The sequence below is a fragment of the Canis aureus genome, chromosome 10 (genome assembly GCF_053574225.1).
Source record: "Canis aureus isolate CA01 chromosome 10, VMU_Caureus_v.1.0, whole genome shotgun sequence".
In the NCBI taxonomy this organism is placed as follows: Eukaryota; Metazoa; Chordata; class Mammalia; order Carnivora; family Canidae; genus Canis; species Canis aureus.
The window spans coordinates 30,776,659-30,789,755 of NC_135620.1; the positions used below are offsets into that span (position 1 = coordinate 30,776,659).

Consider the following 13,097-nt stretch of genomic DNA (forward strand, 5'->3'; position numbering starts at 1 on the left):
CTCGATCCCGGGTCTCCAGGATCGCGCCCTGGGCCAAAGGCAGGCGCCAAACCGCTGCGCCACCCAGGGATCCCTTGTTTTTCATTTCCTATGGTTCTGATACTTTTCCCTCTCGAGTAGTTTCCTAGTTTTGTCTTTTGCTCTTTTTTTCCCCAGAGAGACTAGAATATATTTCTGGGAATCCTTAAATTCATTTCTAGAACACATTTTTCCCCCACAGTCATTTGCTTTCTTTTTATATTTCATAATGATCTCTTCTCTTTGTTACCAAAGTTTTACTCTTTTCTCTGACTCCCATTTCAAATGTAGGAGGAAGCAGTACATAAATAAAACAAAGGGGAAAACTGAGCAAGCTAAAGAAGAGCACTAAAAGACTACATTCTACGGTATTCTTGACTCATTCAGAATTTGGAAAATGAACCAAAAATATACCACCAATGGAATAAAATGCCATTTCTCAATAATGTCTAACACATTCCACTAAGCCAATTGGGTAAAGAGCCACTAAAGGCATTTTTTTTCTTAAGTCTTGGAAACTAATAACAAATACTACAAATTATTCTATCCTATTTTCATCTTTCCATTGCTCTTTCCCTGAATAGACAGTTCATGTTTTTAAATGGACTGAATTTATACTCTGTATCTTTCCCTGTTCTTTATTTGCAACTATTTTACCTTTCCTAAATCTTTCCTCCCCTTCAAGACTCAGGTTAAATACTAGCTCCTTCTAGATGATGTCTCCCCTGACACTCCATTTGGGCTGGAACTTGGGCAGTACTTACTCCATTATATTCACATGATCTATTTTTTCTATCTGTCCTGGTACCATAATGTAGGGCTTCATCTCAGTCATCTATTCCCAGACCTGGCACTGGCAATGTACAGAATACATGCTTGTTGGATGCCAGCTGAAATGTCTTTGTGGATGAGGTAGACAAGTAACAAATGCTAGTCTTTCTCTTGCTCCTGCTGTATCACGTATACTGTCTTTTCCCAGAAACAGCATCTCTCCAACCCCACTCCCACAGACCAGCTAGGCTCCTGTCATTCTTTAGACCTCAGTTTTAATGTTGCTTTCTCGGGAACCCTTCCCTGAGCTACTAAACTGGAGTTGGATACTCCTCCTTTGGCCTCCCTTATCCAGCTAGTCTTTGGTATCCTAAAACTCCATTTCAACTGACTCTATTTGTCCAAATTTCCCAATTAACTATGTGGTAGAAGAGCAATGAGGAAGTTAGCATTATCTCTACTATGTCCCTAAAACATTTCCTGGCATATATATATATATATCCACAGATGATTTAAACAAAAATGGATAAATATAATCTCACTCTCATATTAAATCTTGTTGGAATAAAAATTACACTAATATTCCATTCTTGTTTCCAGTTTTCTGAATGATACAAAAGGAAGAGTGGACAAAAAAAAGGAGATCTGATTTCTCAGTGAATTTATTTTAGTCATGATCTTTTGGAAATCCCACCATCTGGTTAAAATCCTCCAATTATCTCATCAAATAAATAAGAACAGAACGTTTTCTCTGGAAGCATTTATATTAGTTAAGTCAAAAGTCACCAATTATTAGACTCTCCTAAATTTCAACCATGGCACTACATTAAAAACTTCTTGCTTATAATTTTACTTTTTAATAGCTATTCTTTTTTTCTGTCATCTTTTTTTTTTTTAATTTTCTGGAGCTTTGGAAAATTTTGACTGTACACACCTTCTTGAAAATTCTTTTGCCATGAACTTGCCCTGGCTTGGTTCTTCACTTAACTTTGTAATAAACCCTACTGTGTCCTCTACTAGCTCTTTCCTTCCTGAGACCTTTACTTTAGCCTTTCGCTTCATATCTTCACCCCACTGTCTCAGTGATTCTTTTTCCATAAATACATGCTGTTCTGTTAACGACTCTCAAATTTCTATTCATAAACATAGTAATTTCTTTAAACATGCATCTCTAACTAGGTATTTCACTGATATCTCACATAAAACATACCCAAAATTGAACCCCTTCATTTCCTCCTGATTTTTCATCCTTTAGGATGAATGGCAGCATTATTCACTTTGTCATCCAAATTCAACTCTCAGAGTCATCCATGACATTTTTTTCTTTGCCTTGATCCCTCATTCCTACTATGTTACTGCCCTTATCTGCCTCTTTATCCTATTTCCCTCAATTCCAACTGATTTCAGAATCTAGTTGTTTACCTAGAATCAACCAACTACGTAATGACATCCCAACACTTTTCTCTACATTGCTCCAATCCTTCCAACGTATGCCCTCAGGAGCCATCTTCCCTAAGAACTGTCCTAATTATGTCACCAGATTGCTGCTAAATGTGAAGGTCCTAACAATTCATAAACTATGCATAAACATCTCTGCTTGACCTTCAAATCTTTTGAAACAAGTTTCATCTAAACATGATTGTATGGGATACAAGAAATGAGAAGGCAAGCAGACAGCACAAGCTTCACCATGCAGTAAATATTCAATAAGTATTTCCTGAAATGGAAAGAAGGAAACTGAGGTATTATATAAATGATACATGCCACTCTCTTGCATAAACACCTTTCCTGAATTTCCATGGTCCAGTTCTGAGTGCAACCTGGCTCTTGCTCACCTCTCTTATGTTTCTTGTCCAGGCCTTACAAAATAACTTGGCTTCCTTAACTAATGAGCCTTTGCATATAATCTTCTCACTCTGATATTTTGTATCCTACTTGTCCTTTAAGATTAAACAAGAACTCTCCTTGACCCATTTCATTATCAGTTAGCTGTTCTTAATAGAGTCTAACTCTATCATTGGCATGTATTATACCTGTTCCTCTGTATCCTTCACTCTATGGTAGCTCTTTGAGGGCAAAGACCACATCTTTTTTTGTTCTCCAGGGTCACCCACAATATTCATACTGAATACTGACTGCAGTGAAAAAAATTTTTTTTTCCTATCAACTATATCCGGCCAGCTATACTGGTTATAAAATGCATTGGCAATAAATAAAATATTTTTAAAAATGCATTGGCTAAATCAACTAACTATATATAACCAGTAAACTACTTAATTGACTGGATTTGATTGTTTACGTCAGCCCCACTGGCCTCTACACTGTGCTCTGTCCACAAGAGAAAACTTCCATTTTCTAACTTTCATGTATTTTCCAATGTCATTCTGAACTATAACTTTTGAAATGCCTCCTTTCAATACACATATAAAACAACAGTGCCGTACTATTTTTTTCTCATTTCCCAAAGTTTCTTTCAGCTTCGTAATGTTTTGTGAGACTTCCTCACCATTACAGTAAGATTTGCCAAATATTATTCAACTAGTCACTTTATTCTGTATACTATGGCATAAACTCCTTTGGAGTAAGGACCATGTTTTCTTTTTGTCTATCTCTACTACATTACATCATTCCTGGGACATAAAAAACACTTAATGTTAAATTAATGAGAATCTGTATTATAATGAACATGAGAACATGGTGTAATAAAATTCAAATAAAATGGAGGGCCAATGAGCAAGAATCTTTTACTCCACATACAGTAATAGACTCTTTTATAACTTCTCTAATACTGAGGTTGAATATTCTTTTCCTGCTTGCTTGCATTCCTATCCCTTGGCCCTAGCCCTTCAGTCAACTTACTTTATATTCTCATTTGCGGGTACTTCAGGCAGTTGCACAGTAATCATGCCATCCAGGTTGGTCTTCCCAATGAAGGCGGGCTTGGTACGTAGCACATCTGGTGCAGTCTTTGCCGTGACCCTGTGTTGCAGCCCACCAGCACTATTTCCACGGTTTGTTAGCACAAATGAATATGACTTCTCAGGCTTCAAGTTGACAATTAACTTCTGGGTGGCCCGGCCATCTACTTCTTCTACCATTTTCCCATCATCATAAAGAATCTAGAAGATACAACCAATCAAAGAGATTTGGTTATCAGAGAGGCAATGTGTGCTTTCTAAACTAATGTGTTCCTGTGTATAGAATATGCATGTCAAGTCAATTCTAATTTTGGATAATTCCCAAGCCTGTAAGTGTTCATAAACTCTAGGGATTGAATCAATTTTTCTTTTGGTTCTTACTGCATAATTCTGTAATGTTTCTAAGTCTATCAAAAATACAGAAAGAAATGTACAATATTTTTCCAATATTCGACTTGTTGCTTGTATATAATTAACGGAGATTGTGCAGAAATGTTCTGGGTTTTCAATGTATTATTCATATCACCTTTTTTCTAAATGCTGTTATTCCTGTTCTGGAGTATAGTTTTGCCTTCAAAAATGTTTCTTTCTTCATAGACTTGCACTTTCATAGACTTGCACTTCTTGCTAACATCTCTAGTATCTCTCAACCACAAATTAGAGTTTAAAACATACAAAGAAGGACACCTGGGTGGCTCAGCGGTTGAGCATCTGCCTTTGGCTCAGGGCATGATCCCAGGATCCTGGGATTGAGTCCCACATCGGGCTCCCTGTGAGGAGCCTGCTTATCCTTCTGCCTGTGTCTCTGCCTCTGTCTCTGTATCTCTCATGAATAAATAAATAAAAGATTTTTTAAATTAAAAAAACATACAAAGAATCAGGCCCATAAACACATTTTTAAAATCCCAGGATGCAGCATTTTAAAGAATTAGAAACTATGTAAATTTCATTTTCTGGTGAAATAAGAAAAGCACTAGCTTAGATGTAAAAAGACTTGGAACTACAAGGTGACTGACAAGTAATACCTAGGCTTCAGCTCCCTCTTCATCTTTCAAGTGAAACCAAAACGGAGAAAAGCAAGTGTGTGCGCTTGAATCAGTGGTGCATATGCTTTCTAAGTAACCTATCCAGGTAAACTGCGTGCCCGCCCCCCCTTCACCCATGATACCTTACAAATTAGAAGGCAACTTACTTTGAAAGGCATGGCGGAATTATAATTTTCTGGAATTTCCCAAGATAGCAGCACTGAAGTCTTCATTACTGCTTTCACATGAAAATTTTTTGCAAACACTGCTGGAAAAGGAAAAACAGTGTATTTACACTCCTCCTAAGAACGTATGACCTGTCCTTGTCCACCATGGACCATCGGGCTTACGGCAGATGCCATGTACTTTGATCAGAGAGACAAGTGTGATTTGCCTACCTGTTTAGACCATTCATTCTACTACCCCATTCTCATAAGGATCTCTCTTTTTTCCAATTCAGTCAACTATATTATACTCTCCTTACCTGAGAACACTGGGGTGCTGTCAGCCAGACTTGCTTGGCATTCTATAACCAAAATCTAAGGCATCCAAAACATATTAAGTTTTATATACTTTACCTTTTTGCTTTTGCTGAACCTATATTAATATGAATGGTCCGATCAGTTTATTTATAGCTTCAAAATACTGATTTCCAAAGACCGACATTCCTTTAAAGGAGGAAGGCCATAAGCAGACAAATCCTACCTTGATCCACAGGCAGTGTCCTGAACTGGACACTGGGACTATATGGCCCGGGCCCTTTGCTCGTGTGAGCACGTACTTTTACATCATATGTGGTATCTGGCTTTAAGCCACTGAGTGTCATAGTGGTATCAGCTGGAACAATAAGCTGCTCCAACGGAAGAAGAGGGATGTTGATATCCCGATACAGAAGAGTGTACTTGGTGATGATGCCATTTCTCTCTGCTAGGACAGGTGGCTGCCAGGATAACTGGACGGAGGTTGAAGTAGTGCCTTCTGAGTGGAGGTTTTGAGGGAATCCAGTTGGGACTTCTTCTGGAACAGATATCTCCTTCACTATCTCTTCCCCAAAGCCCACTTTGTTTCTGGCTGAGAGCCTGAAGATATATGATGCTCCCTTATGGATGTCTGTAGCTGTAAAGTGATCTTCTTTATCAGAGAACTCAAGAGTTGTGAGTGGTTCCGTATCTTTCCGGCCAAATTTTAGGCGATAGCCCTGAAGAGGTCCAAATGTGTCCACAGGGGGGTGCCATTGAATGAGAGCAGTATTCATTTGAGTGTGATTAATCACAAGCCGAGGTTTTCCTGGAACTAGAGCACACGGGAGGGAGTGGTCAGACCAACCTATACAGACATTCACACTGTAATCACTGCTGAGTGGGAGCACCACTCTATGGAAATTCCCATGACGCTATTTATTTAAAAAGCCTTGGTCTATATACCTCTGTGGAAATATGCTTCTTCTCATAGTTAATTATTAAGATAGGCTGAGATACCAGAATTTGATAACAGACACAAATAGGCTTAAACAATAATTCAAGAGTATTTAAAACAAAACAAAAAGGGACACCTGGGTGGCTCAGTGGTTGAGCATCTGCCTTTGGCCCAGGACACAATCCCAGAGTCCCGGGTTCAAGTTCCACATTAGGCTCCCTACAGGGAGCCTGCTTCTCCCTCTGCCTGTGTCTGCCTCTCTCTGTGTGTCTCATGAATGAATTAATAAATAAAAAAATAAATAAATCTTTAAAAAAATTAAACAAAACAAAATATCTTCTCATATCAAAACTACCACACATGTGGTAAAGGTTCATGCCACAGAAAAATGAATCCAAGTAGAGATTAGCTAATTAGATACAGCTAATAAGAATAATAATCATAACATATTTAATTATTGGGTACACGCAATGTACCAGGCACTGTGCTCAGAGCGTTCAGTGTAGTATCTCATTTGATTTACATTTTTCACTCTTGACTACACACTCTGATTATTTATTATCTTCATTTTCCATAATAAGAAAATGACACCCAGAGAGATAGAAAACTGCATAGTCAAAGGTATAATAAGTGAGAAAGCTATGAGACAATCTGAATCCATAGCCCCAACACTTAACTCTATTCTTATGTTGCTTGAAAGATTTTTTAAAGTACAAAATTATGTTTCTTTGAGTTATATTGGTTATAATTTGCACTCTTTGTCTATACTTTATATTGGGATAAACCATGACTAAAGGATGCTTTTTGACTAGGAGGTTGACAGAAAATAAAACTCGAGCTTTTCTCTTAAGGATATTATAAATCTGGATTTTCACACCTCCAACCTAGGCTCAGTGAGGAAGTATGAAGACAATAAATGTATAGACATCTAAAATATAAGCATTGTCTACCTCAACATCCAAGTTTCCTGTGATTAAGAAAGATTTGAAATTGTAAATAGAAACACCAAAATAATCTATAACAATTCTAAATAATTTTTGAATAGTCACAAAAAAGTGATGATCCAGTCTTAGTGCTATTGAAATAGACAATGCCATTTATTTCCCTGGGATTCACATCCCTAGGCTATAAATTCTCTACTTTCTCTGCCTCATTATAGCACCTCTATCTTAAGAGCAATAGGAACTTGATGCTTTACGTAAGACATCTCAGACTAATTAAGACACAATTACAAATTTAGGTGTAGGAAATGTATTTTCTTCATTTTGAGATTTAATTTCAGGGGTTTACCCTTAGTTGTCTACATTTCAATATAGGCTGGTTCCACAGCCAGGCAACATGCCCCCACTGAACATGTATCTCCTCTGCAGGGTATTAAATTAGCTTGATACAATGCTATTCTTAAAAAAAAATATTTTAAAAAAATAAGGCCCAGAAGACTTTGCCTTAAAGGGGTTTTGCCATCTGTAATCCTGCTGCTTGAGGCAGTTCCAGGTGGCAGGATGTAAGTGAGGCAAATCTTATGACATTTAGACAAATTTGGCAGTGAGCATGGCACCCAGGAGGGTACTCAACATCACAGCTGTTCTTTGCTTTATGCCTTTACCTAGAGGTGTGTTCCTAAAAAGTTGTGAGAGAAGCGAATCAGGAGGAGTAAATCAAATCATAGTTTAAATGTTCCATGGGAGATTGCTATATAAAGGGATTGGAGGAGAATCCTTTTGTAATTATGTCTTAATTTATTGGTTTTACAATGTCAGGTCTTCCTTCATGCTGGCTTTTCCTAATGTGAGCCAATCAAAGTAACTCTAAAGAGCATTAAGAAACTTTGTTCTTCAGAGGAGCGATCTGACATTTTGCAGCCTTCTTCTCTTTTCTGTTCCCCATCTTTTATGTGATTTGGCTTCTTCAGAATCCCCACAGCAAGGAGTGAGGAGGAGAAAATGGCAAAAACACCCTAGAACTGTAAGTCATCAGCGAGTTCAACATGGCAGCTCTTCTAAAAAGGTTTGTTGCAGAGAGAGGTTGAAGCTAATGAGTGACATCTCTGCCCACATGATCATCCCACTGGACATTCATGGAACTTGCATCACTCATGTTTCAGCTCAAATAACTTTCCTCTAAGAGACCCTCTCCAACCACTCTTCGCAAACAGCCACTAGGGGCTATCCTATCTTTAATGTCTACTTACCTTTATATTTCAACTTCAAACTTACTGATGATTTATTATATATTCATTTGTCTACTAGCTAAGTATCTAGTTTGACTTAGAAAATAAGTTTCAAGAGGGAAGAATATTTCTGTTCTGTTGATGGCTGTATCCTCAGTACTGGTAGTAATGCTTGACATGTAGTAGGTGCACATGAACATACTTGTTGAATGACTGACTGGATAATTTGGGCAAAGTGTGTCTTGAAATTTTTTTTCTGAACTGTATATCAAAAAACACAAAAGTTGAACCATAGTCCACTTTTTCTTTCTGATAGAATTCACCATACCATTCGGAAAATGAGTATTATTGTCACCTGGAAAATGTTCAAGGCACATTTATGCACAAATAAGGTTACCTGCCCCAGTGGTGGACACCAGTTTAGGCTTGCTGCGAGCACCATCTCCTTTGGTGGTATAGGCTGTGACAGTGAGGGAGTAGGAAGTTTCAGGCTGTAGCCCAGAAATAATCATGTCCTAAAATGACACAATAGAACAACACTGATTCAAAACACTACAAATACCCTGGGGGAAAAATCAAAGCATTCATCTTCATTCTCTGCATGCTTGAATACTCCCTGTAGCCATGCCAAGCACTGGAAGTTTCATGCCTGTTGCTCATGCTATGAATGATGTGTTTTCATGCTGACATTAAAGTGGGGTCTTTAGCCATCGTGAGAGGTAATTCTAAGAAGTAGTAGTTAAAAACACAATACCTGGGGCCAGAACTCCTGAATTCTTGAATTTAAAGCTGCATCTCCTTATTTACTAGCTTGGTGATCCAGGGCAGGTGAGTTAACCCCCTCTGTACCTCAGTTTCTCATGTGAAGGTTGGAATAACAGAAGGATTCAATGAATTGTATCAGGTAAATACTAAAAACTTATGCCTGGCTCATGGTGAGCAAACAATAAACCAGCAGTTATATTATGCCAGGAGCTCTCAATATGGATCCACTATAGTCTGGCCCACAGACCAGTGATGCAGCTGATGCCAATGCAGTCTGTTTTATGCCTATGCTAGTATTTTGCCAAATGGCTGATCTGTCAGACCTAGATATCCTGACAGCCAGAGAAGTTTCTTAGGACTCAAGTAACATAGTATTGGTTAGTTACATACAGTATGGACTAAAATCATTACACATTAAGGAGAATTTTCTGGTGATTTGGAGTAGGTCATAAAACCAAAGAAAAATGCATTTTTCACCACATCCTCATGGAGAGTACTCACAGCACATCCTCATGGAGAGTACTCAATTAATTCTGTTTAGAAATGTCAAATGTCATACACTATTTATCACAATTCTAGTTTTCTCTTAATTTTGGCCCAAAAATGTGAATGGTTACAAAATTTAGACCTGTTCTTCCAAACAGGAGATTATATAATTCTTTACATAGAGTAGTTTGTTCTGTTATTTTCTTTAGAGTTGCTACACATACACCTGCATCCCCACACACAAATACACAGTTGTAAAGAGCCCTTTCAGATATTTGGCACTGCTATGTTTTCAAATTAAATATGATTAGATTCAATAAATAATACAATGTCATTGTCTTCCACATCTGAAGACAATGCAAGTGAGAGTTTATGGAATGGACTAGATTGTGTGTAGGACAGAAGGATTTTTCTGTGCAAGGCTGTAAGACACACCATAGAACTCAACTATTGAATCTGATCCCAAATATGACAGCTTTCGGCAGTATGCTTTTCTCAAAATAGTAGGAATATCATTGGAATAGAAATTCAGGAATTTCAGATATCATCCTGAGCAGCCATTGGAAATATTATTCTACCAAAAGAATGGGCTATATTTGGGAGAGAGATTTTATTTTCAGGACCTTGGAATGGTTTCACTAACATTAGAGAGGCTATAAAAACCATCTGAATCACCCAAGAGTAGCATTCTAAATTACAGTAGATATACTGGGTATTCCAGAAATTATGATGGGAAAATGACAACATTATTGTTTCCAAAGTCCCTCTCACATGCTACTGAATTTCTGCTATATTTAGGCAAGACTACCCCAGTAGGCAAGACTGGGGTAGGGTGGGGAAAAGCAGGGCTTGGTTCTATCACCAAATCATGTAGAAAGGAATTTATGTACTCTGAGCCTTATATAAGTCTCTTTCATTTGTCAAATTGGATGAACCACACATGCCCTTCCTCTCATGCTGGCTGTTACAGGATAACATATGTAATGCAATTTGTAATTGGCCAAACCCTCTGTGGTGGTATAATCGCAGCTGAATACACCCCTATCTGCCTGGATCACATCATCTCGTGTGTTATATTTTCTTTCTTTAAACTGTGGGCATACTTCCTTGGTGGTTTCCATATGCTCTGTGAGGTGGTGTGGCTGATAGCATGACCACCATTCCTCATTCTCGTTTGCCTTCTCCCATCATATCCCCACTCAACTTCCTGCCCCTGCCTATTAAAAATTGGCATTCCTGGATGCTGAAACAGTTACTGGCCTGCTGTGTTTCTCTCTAGTCCCCCCTCCCCCCCAAAAAAACACACCTCCAAACCTTAAGGAATTTTTCCTCTCTATGTTCTAAACTCATTTCTGGTCCTGTTTTCCCATCAGGGCTCCAGTGGCATGTACACTGTAAATATGTGTTGGACATTTCCCCTTGACAATCAATTGTTCCCTCAAGTTCAACTTAACTGAAGCTCAAATGTCATTCCCAAGAGCAAATTCCCCTCCTTGCTTCTACACTTTGATGAATGGTTTAGATGCTCCAAACCTATGAGTGACTTGATCTCTTTTTCTTCCTCTAATTCTTAGTAAGTTTTTGTCAATTTTTCTTCTAAAATATTGACCAAAACTGCCCCTTTTTCATCTCCACTGCTTCAACTCTATTGAATTTTTATTATTTAATGACTACTTTAGTAAAAGAACTATTTTTGTTTCCCTGTTTACTATCTTCTTTCTCTCTAATCTATCCACTATGTCATTGGCTTTCAAGCTGCAGGTAATGACCCACTTAAGTAGGTCATGAAATCAATTTACTCAGTCATGACTTGCATTTTAAAAAAGAAATAGGATATACTTCATGCAAAATATTAAATTTTACATATATTTAAAGGTAATATATTATTTTGTAAGACCTTTATTTTAAACATATGAACACATTGGTCATAACATATAATGCATTTCTTACTATGGATCACAATAAGAAGTTTATCAAACACTGTCAGTTCCACTAAAACTGATACCTTGCCTATCGTATTTACCAATATTCCCAATAAGAGCCCTGCATTTCGGCAAAAAAAAAAAAAAAAAAATACTAAATGAAAAAATACCCTTACCAGCCTTTATCTTACTTCTGTTTTTAATAATTTTCTGTATCTCTCCAGTCCTGAAGAGTTAAAAGCTAGCTCTTTAGCTTGACACTTCAGGTTTTCCCAACATTATACTGAAAGTTATTCCTTCACCATACTTAGCACTAATTTACTAGCTTGAACCCCTTCATTCATGTTGAATTGGAAAGCCCATATCACTTGACTATATCACATTCATGACCTGCCTCAATAGCTACATCATAAAAAATGCATTCCTACCTCTGAATCCCCAACACACACAGACACACACACACACACACACACACACACACACACACTTTTCCACCTCTTCAACCTTTATATATTTCTTAAGTTCTCAACAAAGTTTCAAGACCTCTTCTACTTTTGGTCCATGGCCCCTGAACTCATAGTTCTGGCTGACAATGCCACTCATTTACTAATTAATTACATATTGCTTGAGGTCATCACTTTTGTTGTAATTTATGGAACTTTTCTGAACTGTACATCCTTCCTAGCCACCTACTGCAAACACTTAGAAGGTAGGTGTCACATCCTCTATCTCCCACAGAAACCTATGCATAGTAATAAGCTACCAATAAATAACATAATCCAGCCATTGAAATATTTTAAAAAATTCCTCCTTCAGTGAGATACTTTCTGCCTCTTGGCATGACTTATTCAATTTAACTCAAATTTCTATGGGTACAACAGAGAATTGCCATGTCTAGATATAATTAGTACCAGATCTACAGAGTGTTATCTGTGGAAAATGTAACCCTGGGGTACGGTCTATGAGTGGCCGATATCAAACAGCTTGATATCTCTCATCTGTGATACCTCCACTTAAAGCATTCCTCCTCTAACTGTGTCACAAGGCAGAGTTAGTAACAGCCATCAAAGCAACATGAGCTCATGATATTTCTTATGCAGTCAGTAGCACCATGCCAATTTCACAAAACAAAAACTTAAATTAAAAGTATACCATGTAGTGAGGATAATTTAAAAATAATTTGTTAGTTCATGCATCCAAGCAAACTGTGACGACATATCACAAATAAGTGAAAGAAGGATAACAGAAAAAACAAGCATTTATAATCTTTTCTGACAAAGCCGTCCAAAATTACTCACATGTTCAGTAGTATCATCAAATTCCCACTGATTGAGTTTAAGAAGGTTGGGGAAGAGGAAAACAAAATAAAAAGGAATGAAGAGAAATTTGTAGCCTTATAAAGGCAATGTTGCCCTCCTTAGATTAAAACAAAACAAAACAAAACAAGCAACTGAAGCAGTGTGTACGTAAAATTCCAAAGAGTAGGTGTGTTAGGCTGCCACCCTCACTCTGAACTGAGACATCAAAAGTAAATATGTTTGTATTGTTATTATTAAAATTAGCTAACACATATTTTTAATGTGTGGTTCACTGAAATGAATCAATA

At 37.5% G+C, this 13,097-nt stretch overlaps 1 protein-coding gene across 38 annotated transcripts in view; it reads right to left on the minus strand.

The window, feature by feature from the left end:
• PTPRD (protein tyrosine phosphatase receptor type D) overlaps positions 1–13,097 on the minus strand; it is a 2,191,141-nt gene that overhangs the window by 152,277 nt on the left and 2,025,767 nt on the right. For 19 of the 38 annotated variants that reach the window (XM_077911920.1, XM_077911930.1, XM_077911927.1 and 16 more), the window contains 5 exons: positions 12,790–12,816; positions 8,716–8,833; positions 5,438–6,025; positions 4,900–5,000; positions 3,649–3,908 (listed from right to left, as the gene is read on the minus strand). In XM_077911920.1, the coding sequence (XP_077768046.1) occupies positions 3,649–3,908; positions 4,900–5,000; positions 5,438–6,025; positions 8,716–8,833; positions 12,790–12,816 (1,094 nt within the window). The remainder of the gene's footprint in view (positions 1–3,648; positions 3,909–4,899; positions 5,001–5,437; positions 6,026–8,715; positions 8,834–12,789; positions 12,817–13,097) is intronic. The other 19 variants (XM_077911955.1, XM_077911933.1, XM_077911923.1 and 16 more) reach the window with 5 other exon arrangements.